The sequence below is a fragment of the Anopheles darlingi genome, chromosome 3 (genome assembly GCF_943734745.1).
Source record: "Anopheles darlingi chromosome 3, idAnoDarlMG_H_01, whole genome shotgun sequence".
NCBI classification, from domain to species: domain Eukaryota; kingdom Metazoa; phylum Arthropoda; class Insecta; order Diptera; family Culicidae; genus Anopheles; species Anopheles darlingi.
This window is the reverse complement of record NC_064875.1, coordinates 6,613,967-6,631,466: the sequence shown is the minus strand read 5'-3', so window position 1 is coordinate 6,631,466 and position 17,500 is coordinate 6,613,967. Positions and strand designations below refer to the sequence as shown.

The 17,500-nt window shown below is 48.9% G+C and overlaps 7 protein-coding genes across 8 annotated transcripts in view; 5 read left to right on the top strand and 2 right to left on the bottom strand.

The window, feature by feature from the left end:
• The window catches only part of LOC125954010 (ATP synthase lipid-binding protein, mitochondrial-like), a 761-nt gene extending 756 nt beyond the window's left edge, over positions 1 to 5 (top strand). Inside the window, exon 4 of the mRNA XM_049683945.1 lies at positions 1 to 5. This exon is cut by the window's left edge and continues 189 nt beyond it. The gene's annotated coding sequence lies outside the window, so the exon portion shown is untranslated.
• A 254-nt stretch (positions 6 to 259) lies between these two features.
• On the top strand, positions 260 to 1,202 carry LOC125953998 (cytosolic Fe-S cluster assembly factor NUBP2 homolog). Its single transcript, XM_049683923.1, has 2 exons — positions 260 to 470; positions 534 to 1,202. The coding sequence occupies exons 1-2, from the start codon at positions 360 to 362 to the stop codon at positions 1,200 to 1,202; spliced, it is 780 nt and encodes a 259-aa protein (XP_049539880.1). The 5' UTR covers positions 260 to 359.
• Positions 1,203 to 1,226: 24 nt separating this feature from the next.
• On the bottom strand, positions 1,227 to 13,020 carry LOC125953951 (probable ATP-dependent RNA helicase DHX35). Its single transcript, XM_049683838.1, has 4 exons — positions 12,121 to 13,020; positions 10,247 to 10,464; positions 2,406 to 3,183; positions 1,227 to 2,327 (listed from the first exon to the last, which is right to left on the bottom strand). The coding sequence occupies exons 1-4, from the start codon at positions 12,155 to 12,157 to the stop codon at positions 1,303 to 1,305; spliced, it is 2,058 nt and encodes a 685-aa protein (XP_049539795.1). The 5' UTR covers positions 12,158 to 13,020; the 3' UTR covers positions 1,227 to 1,302.
• On the bottom strand, positions 3,429 to 6,398 carry LOC125953986 (ceramide phosphoethanolamine synthase). The gene has a single exon (XM_049683904.1). It carries the CDS (start codon positions 5,950 to 5,952, stop codon positions 4,750 to 4,752), a length of 1,203 nt encoding a protein of 400 aa, XP_049539861.1. The 5' UTR covers positions 5,953 to 6,398; the 3' UTR covers positions 3,429 to 4,749.
• Positions 13,021 to 13,235: 215 nt separating the features above from the next.
• LOC125954014 (cytochrome c oxidase assembly factor 4 homolog, mitochondrial) lies at positions 13,236 to 13,571 on the top strand. Its single transcript, XM_049683950.1, has 2 exons — positions 13,236 to 13,364; positions 13,432 to 13,571. The coding sequence occupies exons 1-2, from the start codon at positions 13,287 to 13,289 to the stop codon at positions 13,543 to 13,545; spliced, it is 192 nt and encodes a 63-aa protein (XP_049539907.1). The 5' UTR covers positions 13,236 to 13,286; the 3' UTR covers positions 13,546 to 13,571.
• LOC125954009 (uncharacterized) lies at positions 13,542 to 13,996 on the top strand. The gene has a single exon (XM_049683944.1). It carries the CDS (start codon positions 13,542 to 13,544, stop codon positions 13,947 to 13,949), a length of 408 nt encoding a protein of 135 aa, XP_049539901.1. The 3' UTR covers positions 13,950 to 13,996.
• An 890-nt stretch (positions 13,997 to 14,886) lies between these two features.
• Positions 14,887 to 17,500, top strand: part of LOC125953953 (long-chain fatty acid transport protein 4) — a 10,685-nt gene continuing 8,071 nt past the window's right edge. The window contains exon 1 of one of the 2 annotated variants that reach the window (XM_049683841.1): positions 14,887 to 15,085. The gene's annotated coding sequence lies outside the window, so the exon portion shown is untranslated. Of the gene's footprint in view, positions 15,086 to 16,238; positions 16,258 to 17,500 lie in introns of those variants that run through there. The other variant, XM_049683843.1, reaches the window with a different exon arrangement.

The window sequence follows — 17,500 nt, the reverse complement described above, 5'->3', positions numbered from 1 at the left end:
TATCGGCCATGTCGGTTAATAAAGAAACGGACATTAATTGAAATCAAGGTGTTTTCGGAAGATTCTGCGGGGAGCAGATTCAATCATCTCGCAGAAAAAGTTGTCTCTATTATAGGAAATATCAAAGTAGGTAAACGCTGCATGGTAATACAGCAAAGGAAAGAAATAAGTTAGTCCATAAAATGGGAAAATTCGTGAAAAAGTTCCGAGCCGGTTTGAACCGACCATACGTCTAGACAGGCGGTAATAGCCGGGGGGTCTTTCAATGGTTACAACATTGCACCATTTGTTTTGTCCGGGATCGCCGTTCGAATTTTCATGTTTTAGTAGTTAAATTAAGTGTTTTCCAATCATTCTCGATGTTGGACAAAGTGAAACACATAATTCTGGTGCTGTCCGGTAAGGGCGGAGTGGGAAAGTCGACCGTGAGCACACAACTAGCGCTAGCGCTCGCGGAAGCAGATCAGAAGGTACCGGGTATCCCCTTATCACCGCGAGTGCGTTTTTTCAACCCTTTTATATCGCTCTCACAGGTCGGACTGCTGGACATAGACCTTTGCGGGCCCTCGGTTCCGTTCTTGCTTGGATTGGAAGATCATGATGTGCACCAGTGCGATGAGGGCTGGGTGCCGGTGTACACGACCGCAGAGAAGAAGCTGGCCGTCATGTCGATCGGATTTCTGCTCAAGAACCGCTCCGATGCCGTTATCTGGCGTGGTCCTAAGAAGACGGCAATGATTAAGCAGTTTCTCGAGGATGTCAACTGGGACGAGCTGGACTATCTGATCATCGACACCCCACCGGGCACATCCGATGAGCACATCACCGTGATGGAGTGTCTGAAGACGGTGAACACGGATGGAGCGATCATCGTGACCACGCCGCAAGAAATGTCGCTCGAGGACGTCCGGAAGGAGATCACTTTCTGTAAAAAGACGGGCATCAATATCCTCGGAGTGGTGGAGAACATGAGCGGGTTCGTGTGTCCAAACTGCTCCGAGTGTACCAACATATTCTCCTCCGGTGGAGGCCAGCTGTTGGCCGAACTAGCGAAAGTGCCTCACCTCGGTACGCTACCGATCGATCCGAGAGTCGGAGAGCTGGCGGGGACGGGGAAATCATGTGTTCGGGAACTACCGGACTGTACGACGACCGAGGTGTTGCAGAAGATTGTCACTACGCTCACGGCCGGTGGCAAATAAATGTAGATGTACAGACTTTATAAAACCAAAACCATTCTTTAAACTATCTTTCGTTCATGTTATATCGAGAAATGCTTACGATTTGTATGCTTTATTTTGTTCACTCGCGATCGCGCACCGTTTGCTTGTGGTAATAATGGGGTGCAATCTCCGGTAGCCAACTCTGCTGCACCACCGTAATGTCCTTCATGAAGAGCTTGGTCGTGTGGATGAGTTCACAGAACACGACCCACTGCGGTTGCTGCTCGGTGTACAATGCGGACAGCGGGTGTATGCTCAGCTCCGTGTTGCCCCGCACAGTACGATACACTCCGGAATGATGTAGATAGGCCGCATAAGGGAAGAACCCGGCCACGATACACCGGCAGATGGTTTCCACGTTGCCACCGCACGAAAGCAACGGAACATTCAACTCCCGTTCCAACGTGGACATTAGTTGAGTTCGAATTTCGTGCGCCCGCTTCAGATTCCGGTAGATAAGAAAGTTTCGACCACAAAACTCCTTCGTACGACCATTCTCAACGAACGCACAGTACACGTTGAGCAGCGTGATGAGATCACCTTCGGCCACCTCAAAGTTACGCTTCGCAATCCGACCTCGAATGGCGGCCTGACCGCCGGCCGGTTTCGAGAAGACGGACTGTACCTGCAGCATCGCGATAATGATAAGGATTTCCTCCGAGCAGCCCATCTGCCCGGCCATGTACAGCATCTTCGCCATCATCGGCGGAATGGCCATTTCGGCGAGAAAGTATCCGACCGGTGAGGTGAGCGATCCGTCCGCATCGAGCGCTTCCAGGGCGTACAGAGTCTCGAGGCAAGCGAGCAGATTCTTTGCTGGTGGTGCCGAGGGAAAGGTAAACCGCAGGATGTTATCGATACCGAGGGCCTTGAGGAAGAGCACAGTACTGCACAAATCCGAACGTCGCATCTCTGGTGGCGTGTGTTCCGGTAGTTTCTCCCATTCTGTCTCGGTGTACAACCGGTAAACCTTACCACTCCGGATGCGTCCCGCACGACCGGCACGTTGCTCAGCGGCTGCCTTACTAACCGGTACGACCACCAGACTATCGGTCGTGCTATCCGCAGAGTACCATTTCAGCTTAACGAATCCACAATCGATTACTGGAATGGAGAAAGAAACCGGAAAACGAATTAGTGCACGTTAGTATATTGCCTAGATCACGATCGATTACCACTTACCATACACAATACCGGGGATGGTAACGGATGTTTCTGCAATATTGGTGGCTAAGACTACCTTCCGCACACCCTTCGGTGGCGTAAAGAACACCTTCAGCTGATCCGTGTTCGGTAGCGTACCGTACATAGGCAGTATCTGCATATCATCGCGACCTTCCTGATGTTCGCGCAAAAGATCCAGCGCTCGCAGGACCTCTTCCTGACCGGTTAGAAACGCCAGCACATCACCCTTCGGTTCAGTGCGATGAATCTTCATCACAGTGGCCACTGTTTCCTTCACATAGTCGGGGCAGGGTTCCCGCAGGTAGAACACTTCCTGTGGGTACATGCGACCCTCGACCGTTAGTATGACGGACGTATCTTTCTCTCCACCCTTCGGTTTGAGGTTGAAGAAATCACGAAACAATTCCGCATCAACCGTGGCCGACGAGACGATGATCTTTAGCTGAGGACGCTTACGGGCGATCTTCTTGAGCAGACCGAGTGCCGTATCGGTTAGGGTGCTGCGTTCGTGCGCCTCGTCGATCATGATGACGGCGTACTGCGTGAGGAGCGGATCGGCCAGCATCTCACGCAACAGAATGCCCTCGGTCATGTATTTGATCTTCGTTTGGGCTGGATCACATTTTGAGATGAAGCGGATTGCGACACCGACGCTTTCGCCACATAGTTCGCCCCGTTCCGAGGCGACGCGATCCGCTAGCGTGATCGCCGATATGCGGCGTGGTTCCGTTATACCGATCAGCCCTTTCGTGTGCCATCCGAACTCGTACAGGTACTGAAATAAGCGATGTAGGAAGATTAGTGATGTCAACGTCTCGGCAGAAATACGGAACATAAACCCCGTACACAACGGCGATCGATCGAGTAGAGCGGAGCAATTCGATTCAGATAATTGCAAGGTCACCACATCAGTTCCCGGTTATGGTAAGTTTAAATGTGAGATGAATTCGAAGGTAATCGACATCATTTCTAGCAAGACGATCGAAAACCAAAAAAATTAACGATTAACGAAGGTTTTTTTTTTCTAATAATACATCCGCATTCTTTTATTTTCCATCGAAAGATGATAACATCAATAAACAGATCAGAAATCCACAACCGATCTCGGACAGCGATCCCCGACCATCGCCACATACACCTGGGCTACCTGAAGGCAAGAGGAACAACTTAGTGCAATAAGGGAGGAGAAGGGTGGAAGGCATAAATGAAATGAAATGTAGCCCTTATTATTCGTTTACTTTTAAAGTATATGAACCGTGTATGAAACTATTGTCACTCTCTGTTCTTGGTACCACCGTTCTGCCACTGCGCCGGAGCCACTTTCGCGCTTCATTTGCAACGCCTCAAATCCATCACTAGTTCAAGCAACAAATATACTTGTTCGATAAATTTAACAAATAACAGGGAACCGTTCCCCGAAATCTCTTGACTCTTACTTCTAAAATAGGGGGGCACACGTGGACTCAACACAATAGTAGTAGATTCACTCTAGCTCTCTGTCTCGGATTCGCAGCGTGATGTGTATGCGCGCGTGCATGTGTGATCAACAAAACACACTGTACAATATACAAACATACACGCACACGCACACACGTCTCTAGTGTTACTGGTTCTACTTGTTAGTTGCGATCGGTACAATAAATTTAGCAAAACATAATTAGTTAACATAATCATTAAAAGGCTACTCTGCTGTGACTTGCGCACTGTTCACTGTTCGCTGCCGTGATCTTTGCAGAATCCTGAACTATAGTATCAGCATCGTTTAGTCAATCTCTCTTGCATCTTGCATCGTTAATCGCGTTGCCTATTCCTCTTAAACATGCCTCCTAGGATCACATCATTTCCAAAGTGTTTCTTTGCTCACCTGCACTAAAGTAGGCGCACTCTCCTGGTGTATGCTAATACATATTTGTGTGTGTATATATATATCTCTCTCTTTTTAATATATTTGGTTGGAATACACGCAACGAGTTTATCTAGACATCTGCTTTACAGTCAATGGCGCATCGCTTGCTGCGGTTTCCCACTTGTTTTAGTGAGAATTCTAGCTAAGGCATGTGTTTCACGGATATCAGAGTGTTCTATCACACAACACACACACACACAAACACAAACACGCGCACACAAGCACACGGGCGTATACGAAAGATAAACAATCTAAAATAAATCTGATTACCAAAAACATGGGACAGGACAGGGTGAAGGCAAGCAGCAAGACATCTACTACACTCGGCAGGCACAAGGGGGAGGGGGGCAGAGGGCTCTGGTTGTGGCCGCCGTGGTGCCGCCGTGGCTAGCAACGCGGCAAATGCGCAGAACTAGCCTCCGCGCACTAGTGCAATCACAACGAGCTGTTGCTGGCGGTGAGTGATTTGTAGATGAACGTCTGCACCCCGAGCAGATGCATTTCGGCCACACTGATGACGACGAGGAGGGCCACGTAGCCGGCGTACTGTACCGTGCGCAGGTACTCCCACAGCTTATCACAGAATATGCTCAGCAGCAGAAAGTGGAGCAACGCGTGCACGTTAAAGATGCGCCACAGCCAGGCGATGCAGAAGAAGCCGGTCGAGCGGAACACGGACTCCTGGTGCAGGTACTGCGTCGGGGTGACACCTTCCCGCTCCAGCATATCCTGGTAGATCGCTATGTAGCGATTCCAGCCGGTGGAGCTCAGCATCAGCATGCCGGTATAGCACAGGACTTTCCGGGCGACCTTCTTCGTCGTCACCTTCACCTTATAGATGACACCCGATTCGGACGAGCTTTTTGACTCCGTGACCGGTATGATGGACTGCAGCTGGGTGTAGCCGCGACGGGGCGGATTGTTCTTCAGGAACACGAACACACCGATCATGAGCGCGATACAACCGAGACCATCGCAGATGCCATCGATGTAGTACCCAGCTGATCCAATGTCCGAGCGTTCACCGCGAATGTTTTTCTTCGCTCGTGCGACATGTCCATCGAGATCGTCTAGGAAGGTGCGGAACTGGAACAGTACCACCCCGATCCGTCGATAGCCGAGCGAATCCGATGCAACCATTCGACCGGCGGCGATCGCGACGAACACGTGGAAGAATGAGATCATGTTCGGTGTCACCAGGTCACCCTTCGAGAAGCCGGCCACATTGTCCGTGATCGTGGCGATCGGGGCAAACAGATAGTGGTTGGTGTGGTCCAGCATCATCGCCTTCACCGTCACATCGCAGAGGGGATTCAGATCACAGCCCACCCATGCCACGTCCTCGTATCGTACGACGTATCGGCTTAGCTGCTGCTGTGGCATCGATGATGAGGGGACGACTAGCAGCGGTGAAGTGACCGTACTCGGATGACTACCACCAGCTATCGCTGCAACTGCCGGGGCAGGGACCTTCAGCAATAGACTACTGTTGGCCGCATTGAGAAACGGATCGGTGTCACGGATCGGGTAATCCTGGATGCGTATGTAGAGGTTTACGTCCATCCACACGAAAAATACGATTAACAAAAAGAGTAACGATAGCAGCAGCTTGCTGACCTGCGAGCTTGGACCGACCATCTTGACTCTGTCCTTCTTTCACACGCACACTTTAACGGGAGAATATATAATCTTAATATCAACTATAATAGGCTACACGTGCTGCCAGTAACCCTTCGAGAACTCTTATTATCCTTATCCCTAATGCTTCGATCTCGACACTTCAACAAGGAAAGCTGCAATACCACCACCAGCAGTTACTCCGGGACGTCCGGACTCAGTGGCAAGGAAGCGCCAACTGCGGACACAATCCTTCTTGCAACCAGGACAAGGTCCTGTTGTCTGTGGTCACTAATACCAACGCGAACCGGAACCGGTACTGCTACCACTAGTACTGACACTACTACAACTACTGCTACGAGTACTACCAGCGGGTTTCACGTTAGGACTCCTTCTCGTTCGCCGTTCGATTGCTCGTGGACGTGGTGAGAAGAGTAGGGGAGTCGCGGTTCCACCGTTCGTTCCTTCGTCTACACCACCGGCACGAACTGAAACAGAGAGATAGAGAGAGAGAGAAGAAACGAAAAGGGAATGATGAAAACAACATCACAGCAAACAGGGGGCAGCGAGAAAAGTCACAAAAGGACAACGGAATGTCCTCCAGGGCGATGCTCAATGGCAATATGATCCCAAGAGTCCCCCACTCTTTCGTGTTGTGCGGAATTAGCGGGTGGTTAGCGGGTGGACGGTGGGACACAATTACCGGTATAAAGAATTACGGAATAAGCTGACTCACATCAGCAATGGCAGGATCTGGTAGCAAGTAAATCTATTATCCAGGTTAAACTCGAACTCGAGTGTACACTCGAGTCATGTCAGTGTTTTTACTGCAATATATGTAACCCTATATTTTAGTAGCTACTGACAAAATCATGCTAGTGACCACTTTATTGACTATTATTTGAGCAAGTGCTATATAGCCAACAATTTTAGAAACCCAGAAATACGTGCTACAAGAGAACGAGACACACAATACGAGAATTTTTGAATACTTTAATAAAACGCACAAGGTAAAGATTGAGCGTAGTGGCAATGGAATAGTAATTGAAATGTTTCCCCCTTCGAAGAGGTAAAATTTACAAAAAAGCGGCCGAGTTTTCATTCCCGACATTCCATTTATTATTCATCGTAGGATACACAGCTACAAGCGTGATAACTTCCGCGATCGAGGTACAGGGCACTTCACAACTTCACAACAGCGCTTACACCAAAGCAATGTCGCGCGATGGAACTGCAATTTGCATAAGTGAGACATTCCATGGTTGACCGCAGGATAGACCACCGACCGACCCAATGGAATTGAAAGGACATGAAACCCTTTCCAGTGAGTATATGTATGCGTGTGTGTGTGTTTGTGTGTGCATGCTCAAGTTGGTGGCGAATGCCCCATTATCAAGGTAATACCGTCAAAGTGCCAATTCTCCCAATCCATTCATATGATTCCAGCCGTACGGTTTGTGCCGAGTCAATGCAAACATCATCGTTGCTTTTCAGCCGAATAAGTCACAGTCTGAATGACGAGGTCCTTTTCTTCAGCTTCACCGATCGGTTGTTGCAAGCGGTTGATTTGCTGACTTTTCAACTTTTCCACCATTTCTCCAGTGTGCGCGGCATTTCCTGTTTTTCAGGCAGCCTTTGTGCTGCCACAAACACGGACAGCATTGAATAATGCATGAAAGGGGTTGGTCGCGAGCAAGGTTTGATGCATTCGGGTAGACAGGATTGCTGTGCATAGACATCAGAAGCGTTCGGCAGTAGTTAGGTGGAGAGGAAGGGTTCGAGAGCTAATGGATTGAACGAAAGGCTAGTTTTTACTTTTGTTCAATGAACATACGAGTTGAATTGTAGAATAGAAAATCATGCTCGTGAGCTGCAAGATGCTTTATGGCAATGAACTAAATGAATATGTCTTATCGAACAGCTAGAATCTACCGAATCGATCGATTTTCTGTTCAGCACATTCCATCGTACATAAAAAAAAATATTTCTTTACCATCGAATCACATAAAACCACCATTATTCGACAGGACGTTGGCTCGGCAATCTTATCCTGTCACTGTGGCACTGAAACATTTACGACGAAAAGCCCCCCAAAACGGGCCTAAGCTATTATTGGATATTTAAGGGTACACCTATTGCGTGCTGCCCAAATGCACGGACACGGAGAGGTCCGACGTAAAAGCCAAAAGCTGAGACAAGCCTTTGCGTGCTACGCATGTCATCCTATTTCCAGCAATGCGAAGCCCCTTGCGATACTCCCCAAAAACATGTATTTAGCCTTCCTGAACGATCTCTATTTATGCTGCAACAAAGGCCAATCACAGACACATACACATAGTACCACCGGTGTGTTGAAGGCCTTCCGAATGTCTGTCGACATTTGCCAACATATGCATTAGCAATGCGAAACACAGAAAAACGGCCCCAACTAATCCCGCACATATTCGGATTTAGCTCATGAATATAGCATTCACATGCTAGGGGGCAGAAGACTGTGCGAACGATACCGATTCCAAGGATCAACGCCGCTGCTGGTTGTGAACGAGGAATCGGAATCATAAACTGTTGATAGTCGCACCATAAATAGTTAAGATCGTTCGATAGACAGCACCTTCTGCCGTGCTATATCACGGCGAATCCACTGGGCCGTAGGCCACTATCTTGACGCATGAATGGACGTAGCAAAAGAGGGCCTACCGCTTTCCGCCACTAAGAACACAGAAAACGCAAAAGCAAACACATAGCAAATCAAACAATAGTTGTCAGGACGGACTAAAAATAGCTCCTGAAAGAAGGAGAGTGACTAGGGAGTGCGCACACATTTAATGATGTGGGATATGCTTTATTCGTTGCAGGTGGAAAGACAACAAGTTCTATGGAGTGAGTCAAATAAACACCTAACCGGCTCTGCTCCTGTGTCACACGCCATCGGCACGATCGTATGCACGATTGAACTCATTACAGGGTCCAGAAATAGAATGACCAATCCTTTACCACCCCCGCGGACCCATCATCACCAGAAACGCGTCATGTTATTTGGGACACGTGCCAGGAGCATTCGAAGGGCGCTAATGGTCCCCGTTGAGGAGACCACGAAAATGGACAAGATGCATTCAATGCGATAGCTCAGTGGGAAGCTCATTACCACCACCACACCACTGAAATCGGGACCAGATGGCGTTATTCCTGTTTGTTTAATGAAGCAAATTAGTATGCTTCGCTCGGATTCGGTGGTTCGATGTAACATTTACCAAAGTCTGGAGCGACTACTAATGATGGTGTAAAGAATATTTGACCAGAAAAGGTCATTTGGGTTCGTTCTCAATAGTTAAATACCGACGTATAAATAATATAGGAGAATAATTAAACACATAGTTAACGTACACTATGTGTCGACAGCAGGCAATTTTTTGACGAAAACTAATAGAAAATTTGGGATTAGAAGATACCACATGTCAGTGAATTTGAAGGACACAATATCGACTATCACGGCACTGTACTTATACAGTAAGTTTGAAACATATATCGTCTTCGAAAGACATAAAAAAACGCAACTCTAACTGCTTGACAGCAGACAGTTTGAATGCAACAATGTCTATCAAGCGAACGTTTAGCGTAAATCGTTGCGTTGGCATGCCTAATGAAAGGTAATCACGAGTCTCACTAATTGGCAGTTTAAACTAAACGATCAGTAGTAGCGATTCACTAACGAACGAACATGCCGACCGACAAGCAAATCGGGATAGAGTAATGCATGCACGCTGTACCATAAGAGCATGATGCGACCAAGAGACGCTATTTGCGCCGACAGTATTCTCCCTAAAAAATACCTCAAGCCAAGGGCAAACATGGAACTGGAATGCAACAAGCTCCGGGCTCCGAGTTCTGCTGGTGAGTGTTTAGTGATAACACAAGACAGGCTGCTTGGCAATGTTATCACCGAACACGCCACGTCTTACCGGGCGTCCTCGCAGAGTTTAATGGCCACAGTGAGGCCACCAGGCGGCGGTGTACACTTTCGCTGACCATCGAAAGGGGCTGAATCATGCCATTTGCGCCTAGCTATTGCCGTTCGATGCCTTACATTTCGTGTGTAGGGTTATGTTCCGGTTGGGTGAGAAACGTGTTTTGCGAGTGTATAAGAGGAATGCAAACAATCTAATGCAACTGGGTGGTACTAGAGCGTGAGAGTTTGTTATAATGAAAAAAGCACTACAAATGGATGGATGGACAGGAGGCCTGGGGCTTGATCTTATACACTCGACAAACGCGTTCGCTTAACATAATGAGCCTTCAAATTTCCCCCTGCGCTTACCTGAGGTACTTGCGTGCTTTTGCCGGATCCGGTCTCACCGACCAGCACGAGCGTCTGGTAGGTCTCAAGGCAGTACAGTATCTGATCGCGGTACTGGCGGATCGGAAGACGATCCCGCTGGGCGGCGAGCGCGAGCGACTGGTGGGCGTTGAACACGAACGACGTTACGTGATCGTCCGTTGGTGCGGCGTCCCGTTCCGAGGCGAACGATTCGTCATCTGGATGGCGAGGATGATCGCGAGAAGAGAGAGAAGAAGAGCAGGGAAACAACGAGCGATAAGAACACGCGATGAGGGGTGTAATTTCGTAGCCGCGATGTTGCAAAACAGTACATCAAACACCGGATGACTAAACGGTAACGATGGGCATCGTTTGTACGCCTGCAACAAGTGTCACTATCTTCATCGGATGTGGAAAGAACCGGAGAGTCTATCTGGCCAACAAACCGCGTGGCGAACGGCGAATGGCGTGGCGTATGGAGGCGCGAAACTGAATCGATTATCACACCCGCGTTCGCCAGTACAGCAATCCACCGGCATCAGCCCGAACGGGTAGTGGCCTCGTTGGTCCCTACACCAATACTGGTAACCTGCACGGAGCTGCTGCTACTCCTGACTGTTGATGATAAGCTGTTAGGTGACCGGCGGCCCTATATGTGACTGGGTTTTGCGTTCGTGTGTGACACAAAGATCGTGGTCGTATCTGCTGGACACCGAAGGGGAACAAACACACCTGCTCTCCGTATGCGATACAGAAATGTGTGCTGGAGAGAAGGGGTTCTGATGACTAGCGACCACAACGATAACGCAAACAAATGCGTGTTCTATTTATCTTTCCTCCTATATATCGAACATTAATCGATTATTAAAATGCCAGCGGGCCGCGTAGAATTCGCCTCCAGCAGGGGCACAGGGGTCGCTTATCAGTCACTTATCACGCTGGAAACTTATTGGCTGGAAATGTGCAATCTCATGATGACATTTTTGGATCGTTGAACGCCGCAGCACCACGCTACACGCGGTGTATCGTGCATTTGTTACGATCGCGTACACAATGTAGTGCCTGACATTGAAATGGAATTGTGCAGGCGCCATTAAGCATTCGGTTAGTGAGTTTGCTAATGTCGACGACTTTACGAGCACGTTTAGGAGAAGTCGGAGCAGGTGATGACGGCACCGATCGACACGTGAAGTCACGATCACGTACACAAGAGTCAGTGAACCAGCTGTGCGACTTTGTTAAATTGTTCGCACGCAAACGTTCTACGATCTTAAAACACACTTCCAACTTAAGGGGTAAAAACTTGACGGGGCATTTTCGCAAACTTGCCTTTCTAAATTGGACTTCATCAACATAGTTTTGATCAAATCTTTCCCAAAATTGAACCAAATATTCTTGAAAAGTTGTAGTTTAATATGCAATTCTTTTGGAAAAATAAAGTTGCATGGTTTCTTCACTAAAAATCGTCAAAATAAGCTTAAGAGAACATCTTATGGTGATTTGTAGTGACCATATGCACAGTGTACATGCAATTTTAACTTGTAGTTCTGATCAACCGGAACCCCGTGATCGTTGATCTTTTAGCGATTCGAACGTCTTCTCGAACGGCACACACACGCGATGCGCAACACCATCGCTTGCTTTTCGCGTTTCACGGTTTGCACGATGGCGTGAAAAGGTTGTTACAACCAGTAATTACCTCCCGTACGGAGGCCGGCTGGTAAATTGAATTAGTTTCTCACACTCGAACCGCTGGCGCTAACAGCTGGCACGTTTTACCTGAAGAACTATGCGAATGGCCATGATTGTACACAGCTGGTGCTGGTGCTGGTACTGCCGCTAGCGAGATCAATGTTTGTAGTTCATTTACTTACCCGGTTTAAGAAACTTCGGACCTTTGGCCGTGCTCATAATCCAAGCAATCCGGTTTTGCTGAACGATGCGAGTGGTTGGAGAGCAAAAGTTACGATCTCGGGATCTCGGCTGTTGGGCACTCTGGAGTCCTCAATAACTTCTGATCACTGGCCAGTGCTGGATGATGCTGCTTCCTGTCTCACTGCTTATGATGATGTTGAGAGACCGATGATGTCACTCGACCGTAGACGGGCCTTGATGCCCCCTCCGGGTGTTGTTTCTTGTCTCTTTCAAGGGTATTTCAATAGACGGGTTTGTGTTTTCTAGCGTTCCTTCCGCTCGCTCGCGCGTTCGTCCGTGAAACCGCGATTCCCGCAGCACCAACGGCAGCTCAACCGTATTCAGGTCAGCGCGTTTCTCGTCCCGCACTCCCTACCGCCCCCGCCGTATCGGATGATTTCTTTTTTCGTGTTCTACGCGGATTCTCACAGATGCACGCACGCCACTCGACCGTCGTTTTCTTCTGGAAACCTTAATTGCACGGCTCTCGAACGCTCGACGAACGAAACTTGCTGCTTGAACGGGTTGGACCAGCTGGATCCTGCCGCTTTCTTTTCACTGGACGATCGCCGCACAAAAAAGCGCCTTCCGCGGGGCACCCGGCGATAATCGGAACGTCCTCGTCGCGAAGGTGACCGTGAATTTGGGGACAAATTATTTCACAAACGAGAAAGTAAACACAAAACGGGAAACCGGAAGGAAGACGATGGAGACGGCGACAACACGGCGTTCTCCAGCCGTACGCGAGCGTTGATGTTGACGGCGTTATCCTGCACGGGAATGATCAACAAATGTTCACAATTCAGGAAGATATTCGGACGATTAAACAATAGAAACTCACGCTCGAGAGCAGCACAATGTCGTCGAACCGGCTTGAACCCACGCGACATGCGTTAAGTTTTCTTGAATTGGTTCGCCATGCAGATATTTTCTTGCACACCGGGGATTTTATCGTTTTTTATTTCGTTCGTTGTATCGTTTATATTGTTTGTGTCGTTTTATTTTTCGATTATTTCGTTTTACAGAGGATTTTTCCAAAATAAAGTGAGAAATTCTTGAAAATTGGAGCAATTTCGTGCGATTTCAGAACAAACTAAAAGGATTTCGCCTTATCTTGTCCCATATTATGTCCTCGGAAGTGGTGGATCCTGTTGAGCAAATGCTGAAGACCACCGGTTGCATCAACCTTCATCACAAAGTGCAGGTAGGAACGTTATCGTCATCGTTACCGGTTCGTTATCTGTACCACCCACGCCTTTTCCGTAATATAGGAGTGCATCGCCGGAACCGGGGACTGGCGGCTGTGCCAGGAGGTAGTGCGAGAGTTCAAAGCGTGCATGCAAGACTACACGGACAAGCAGCGGGCAAAGTACGCGGGGAAATGAGGGCCTTCCGTACGCTGCTCGCTGCCGCTGCCCGCCGTGACGACCCGCTGAAGATGGTGCTGGTGGTGCGCACGGATTTGGGGCTCAAGAAGGGCAAGATTGCATCGCAGTGCGCCCATGCGGCCGTCATGTGTTGCATGAGGGCGGCGACGGCCGGGAGCGACACGCACCGGCTGCTTGACTCCTGGCTCGCGCAAGGTCAACCGAAGATCGTACTGAGGGTGGACGGTTCGGAGGAGTTGCATTTACTAACCCAACGGGCGACCGCGGCCGGTGTGATCGCAGAGATCGTGCGAGATGCCGGAAGAACGCAAGTGGCCAGCGGAACCGAAACCGTGCTTGGTCTGGGCCCGGAACGTAGCGAAGTGATCGATACCTTGGTGGGGAACCTTAAGTTATTGTAGATGATGATAACGATGATGGATTGTAAATAGATTGTTGTTAGTTGGAATAGTCCTCTCGTAGTAGTGTGTAGCGTGTACGTTTCGAAGCATCCGAAAATAGAGCTTCATTCATCGCACTCTCGATCGATATCCGTTATGTCACGTGCGTCGTTTGGGACTTCCGTTGTAGGGCGCTTTAAGTTGATCACTTTCCTTTATGAGTTGCATCGATTGTTGAAATCCCAAGGAAATGGTGTTTTGTAGCCTACCTTCGCCCTCTATCGTATTTAGTGTATCTTTCTTTATTAAGTTAGTGCTTTATGTTTGTAAATTTTGCGTTGCATGAAAGAACGTCCTTCGTACGGAGTTGTATGTTCCCCAATGGCCGTATTCTGTCTCGATTCTGAACAAAGGAGCACAATCTTAAAGCCATTAACCTCCTTTTCCTCCCCCCTTTTGCATGTGTTGTAGCGTGATCAAATGTGCGATCAGAATTCCTCACATTCCAATGCCCCCTATTCGCGTGCGTGTGCATTCGTTATTCTCTTCCCCAAACCAAGGACATTCGTCGGTTTGCGTTCTCTAACCCATGCTCACACATTAGACATGGAATTAATCGCATATTTGCCCTGGTGATTTTTTGGTCAATCATTGCGTGAATTGCACTACCAAGCACTGGCCTCGGGGGCTCTTATGCGTGGCAAGAGCGGATGCGCTGCAGTTGCAATTGTAACTGCATGTAACACGAGACGTTCGAGGTGGCGAGAGGGTAATGTTTGGGATGGCACGTTGCACAAGCAGAGGTATAAAGAGAGAATGAGAGCAGACGAGGGTGTCGTGTATCATTGCGCACCATGAACCGGCAGCGTCGATCGTGCTCGTTACAGAATCTCTCTGGCTCGACTCGATTTCGTTCTAACCATCCATCCCACACGCATACCCCGACAGCAACCGCCAGCTCATTCTGAACCCGCCGCGGCCGTCGTTGTCGTCGTCATCCCGCTCGATCGAGCTATCGGCACCACCATCCACTGCGGCCGTTTGTCGTCGTGCCGGGACGACTGTCGCCGCGTAGTTCAGTGAGAACCTCCGCCGAGGGCAGATGACAATAGGTTCGCTCCGCTTGACGGGGCACTTAAGCGCGATACGCGGCCAGGGTACGTTTGTGTGTTTCGAGTGTGATTGCGGAAGAGAACTGGGCGACCCTGGGCAAGGTGGTGGTCCACCGAGTGTGCTTGGATCGGTTATCTAACGATATATAGTGGTTGTGATAAGATTAGCTAAAATCGCCGAAAAGGCAATACCCAGTCGTATCGAAAGGGGTTTCACGTATAGAGCTGAGTTGGCTAGATCGGGCAGCAAAACAAAATTCGAACCCCTCACCGTGGCCATTGAAGCGATGAAAAGGTAGAACCCGCAGCAGCAACAACAACGGACCAGTATGTTCTGCTCTATGATTCACTTCCCCGAGAACGTTTTTGATCGTAGCCAGCGACGACAGCATCCGATACATCTCATTAGAATCCGGAATGAATGAGATTTTGTGCTGAATGTTCGCCGAGGAGCGGATGCGACCGCTGGAAGCTGGCTTAATTTAAGTCGTCATTCCCTACCCCAAAGGCCGGCCGCTGCTGCTGCTGCTGCTGCTGCTGCGGGTGGCGGCTACGTATGTGTATGCGGGGTGTGCGGCCGCTAGGCCTTACACTAAGAACACGCCTACGGGAACGCGCGAGCGACTGTTCATCATCAAGTCCCCTCCATCAATTGGTGACTGCCTGCAAGACTGGAATGCTACAGTGTCGAGTAGTGGCAAGCAAGACCTCTGAGATCACCACAGGAGATCGCGATTGCAAGTACTGTGTGCGAATGTCGTAGTAATCATCGAATTGAATTCCCCACAGCAGTTGTAGCTCTGGCAACTGTCCCAATGCCAAGGTGATCGAGGACATAAAGCCCAATCGTGGCTTACACCATTGTTGACCATTGAGCCAGGCAGATTTCACTTTCTGTTTGTCTTCACGATCTGTTAGAAGTTCTCTGGTTCGGTGGCCTTACAATGCGAGACCGTCATGCGTTCGGGTTGTGCAAATTCAAATGAACGAATGGCCTCCGACGGCACGAGGCCGTAGAACTGTGCTAATTGCCTCGTTGATCTCGATGTTTACAAACGCCTTCCGTCACTTATCTCCCCCGGGCGACTGCGCCGGTACATCGGAGCCAGAGTTTGCCCTCTGAACCAGACACCAGACACCAGACCGCATCTTATCATCGAAAACGAGAACAATACTGGGGTTGATGAGCGCACGGCTTATCGCTGTTCTTCTAACGGGTGAGATGCGCCAGGAGAAATGTAGGTTGAAACTGATAGGTGACCGTGGGTGCCAAAGTCCGCGACCGCGCACCGAAGATGATCTCTCTCTCCAGAATGGAAGATCGTTAGTCCCGGTGCCGGTGATCGCCGGTTCTCGCGGACTGTTGCGCACCAGCACGAGCGTCGCAAGCGTCCCAAGCCAATCAAGTCACGTCCGGTGGACTTTGTGCCGCGACGGGTGATCGCTGCTATCATTCTCCACCCGGCTCCAGGCATCAAATGATCAGCTGTTACGATCGTGCGTGTTTGTACTTTCGGAGACGCATTTTTGGCGTATCATCATGTTTGCAGCAAATCGCTGTTGGCCGTTCTGGAAACAGATGATTCTGGTGACCCTGAAGGACGTGCGCGCCAAGGCGTCACAAGGTGGTGCGCTAATCAACTCGCAAAGCCCACTTAACCTTCTGCCTCTTGGCTTTGGTGGGAAGTCTGATGGTCGCACTTAATGAAATGCACGGCGCATTCGTTCATTCCGGCAAATGTCGCCGTTCCGTCTTGCCGTAGTGCGCGTTAAAGGAAATATGTAAAGGGTTTTTGTTGGATTGCTGCTCCGTACGATTTGCATACGATGCCCGGCCCTTACCTAGCTAATCGTGTGCATGTTAGAAGGTGGTCAGTGATTGACCATCGCCCATCGTGCATCAGGCACGTCGATCGCACATATTTGCATTTACTTTTGGTAGCGCTCCATATAGGAGCAAAATGTGATTCCGTTGCACCAATTAAAGTAATTGTGGCTCACGTGTCGTTTCGTTGTACACTTTGCCATTCGTTCGATTCTGTGCGAATCGCATATATCGCTTCAAATCGTTTTGGGCCAGTCAGCATGTGGGTCAACTGTATTTCATAGGACAAATAGGTGGACTGAAGATGAATAGCATAAATCCAATCCAAGCTTATCACACAAAGTCTAGATAAGGCTCCCTATCTCATATGGCATTCCGTCAAGTGATGTCACTTTTAATCTATTTACAATTTCAGACTGGAAGTTGTTTTCTCAAGATTTACTACAAAATCTTATCGCATGTATTGCGTCATAATGACATGTTTGATCTTGTGTGTACCACTCGTTGCATCTTATGTTCTGATCTAAAAAGGCCAATCTGACCGTTCATGGCTCATTTCGGGATACTTGAAAGTTTAAAATGATGAAATAATTCATTTAATTACTTGAATGTAAGTTACGCATGAGTTTCCACTT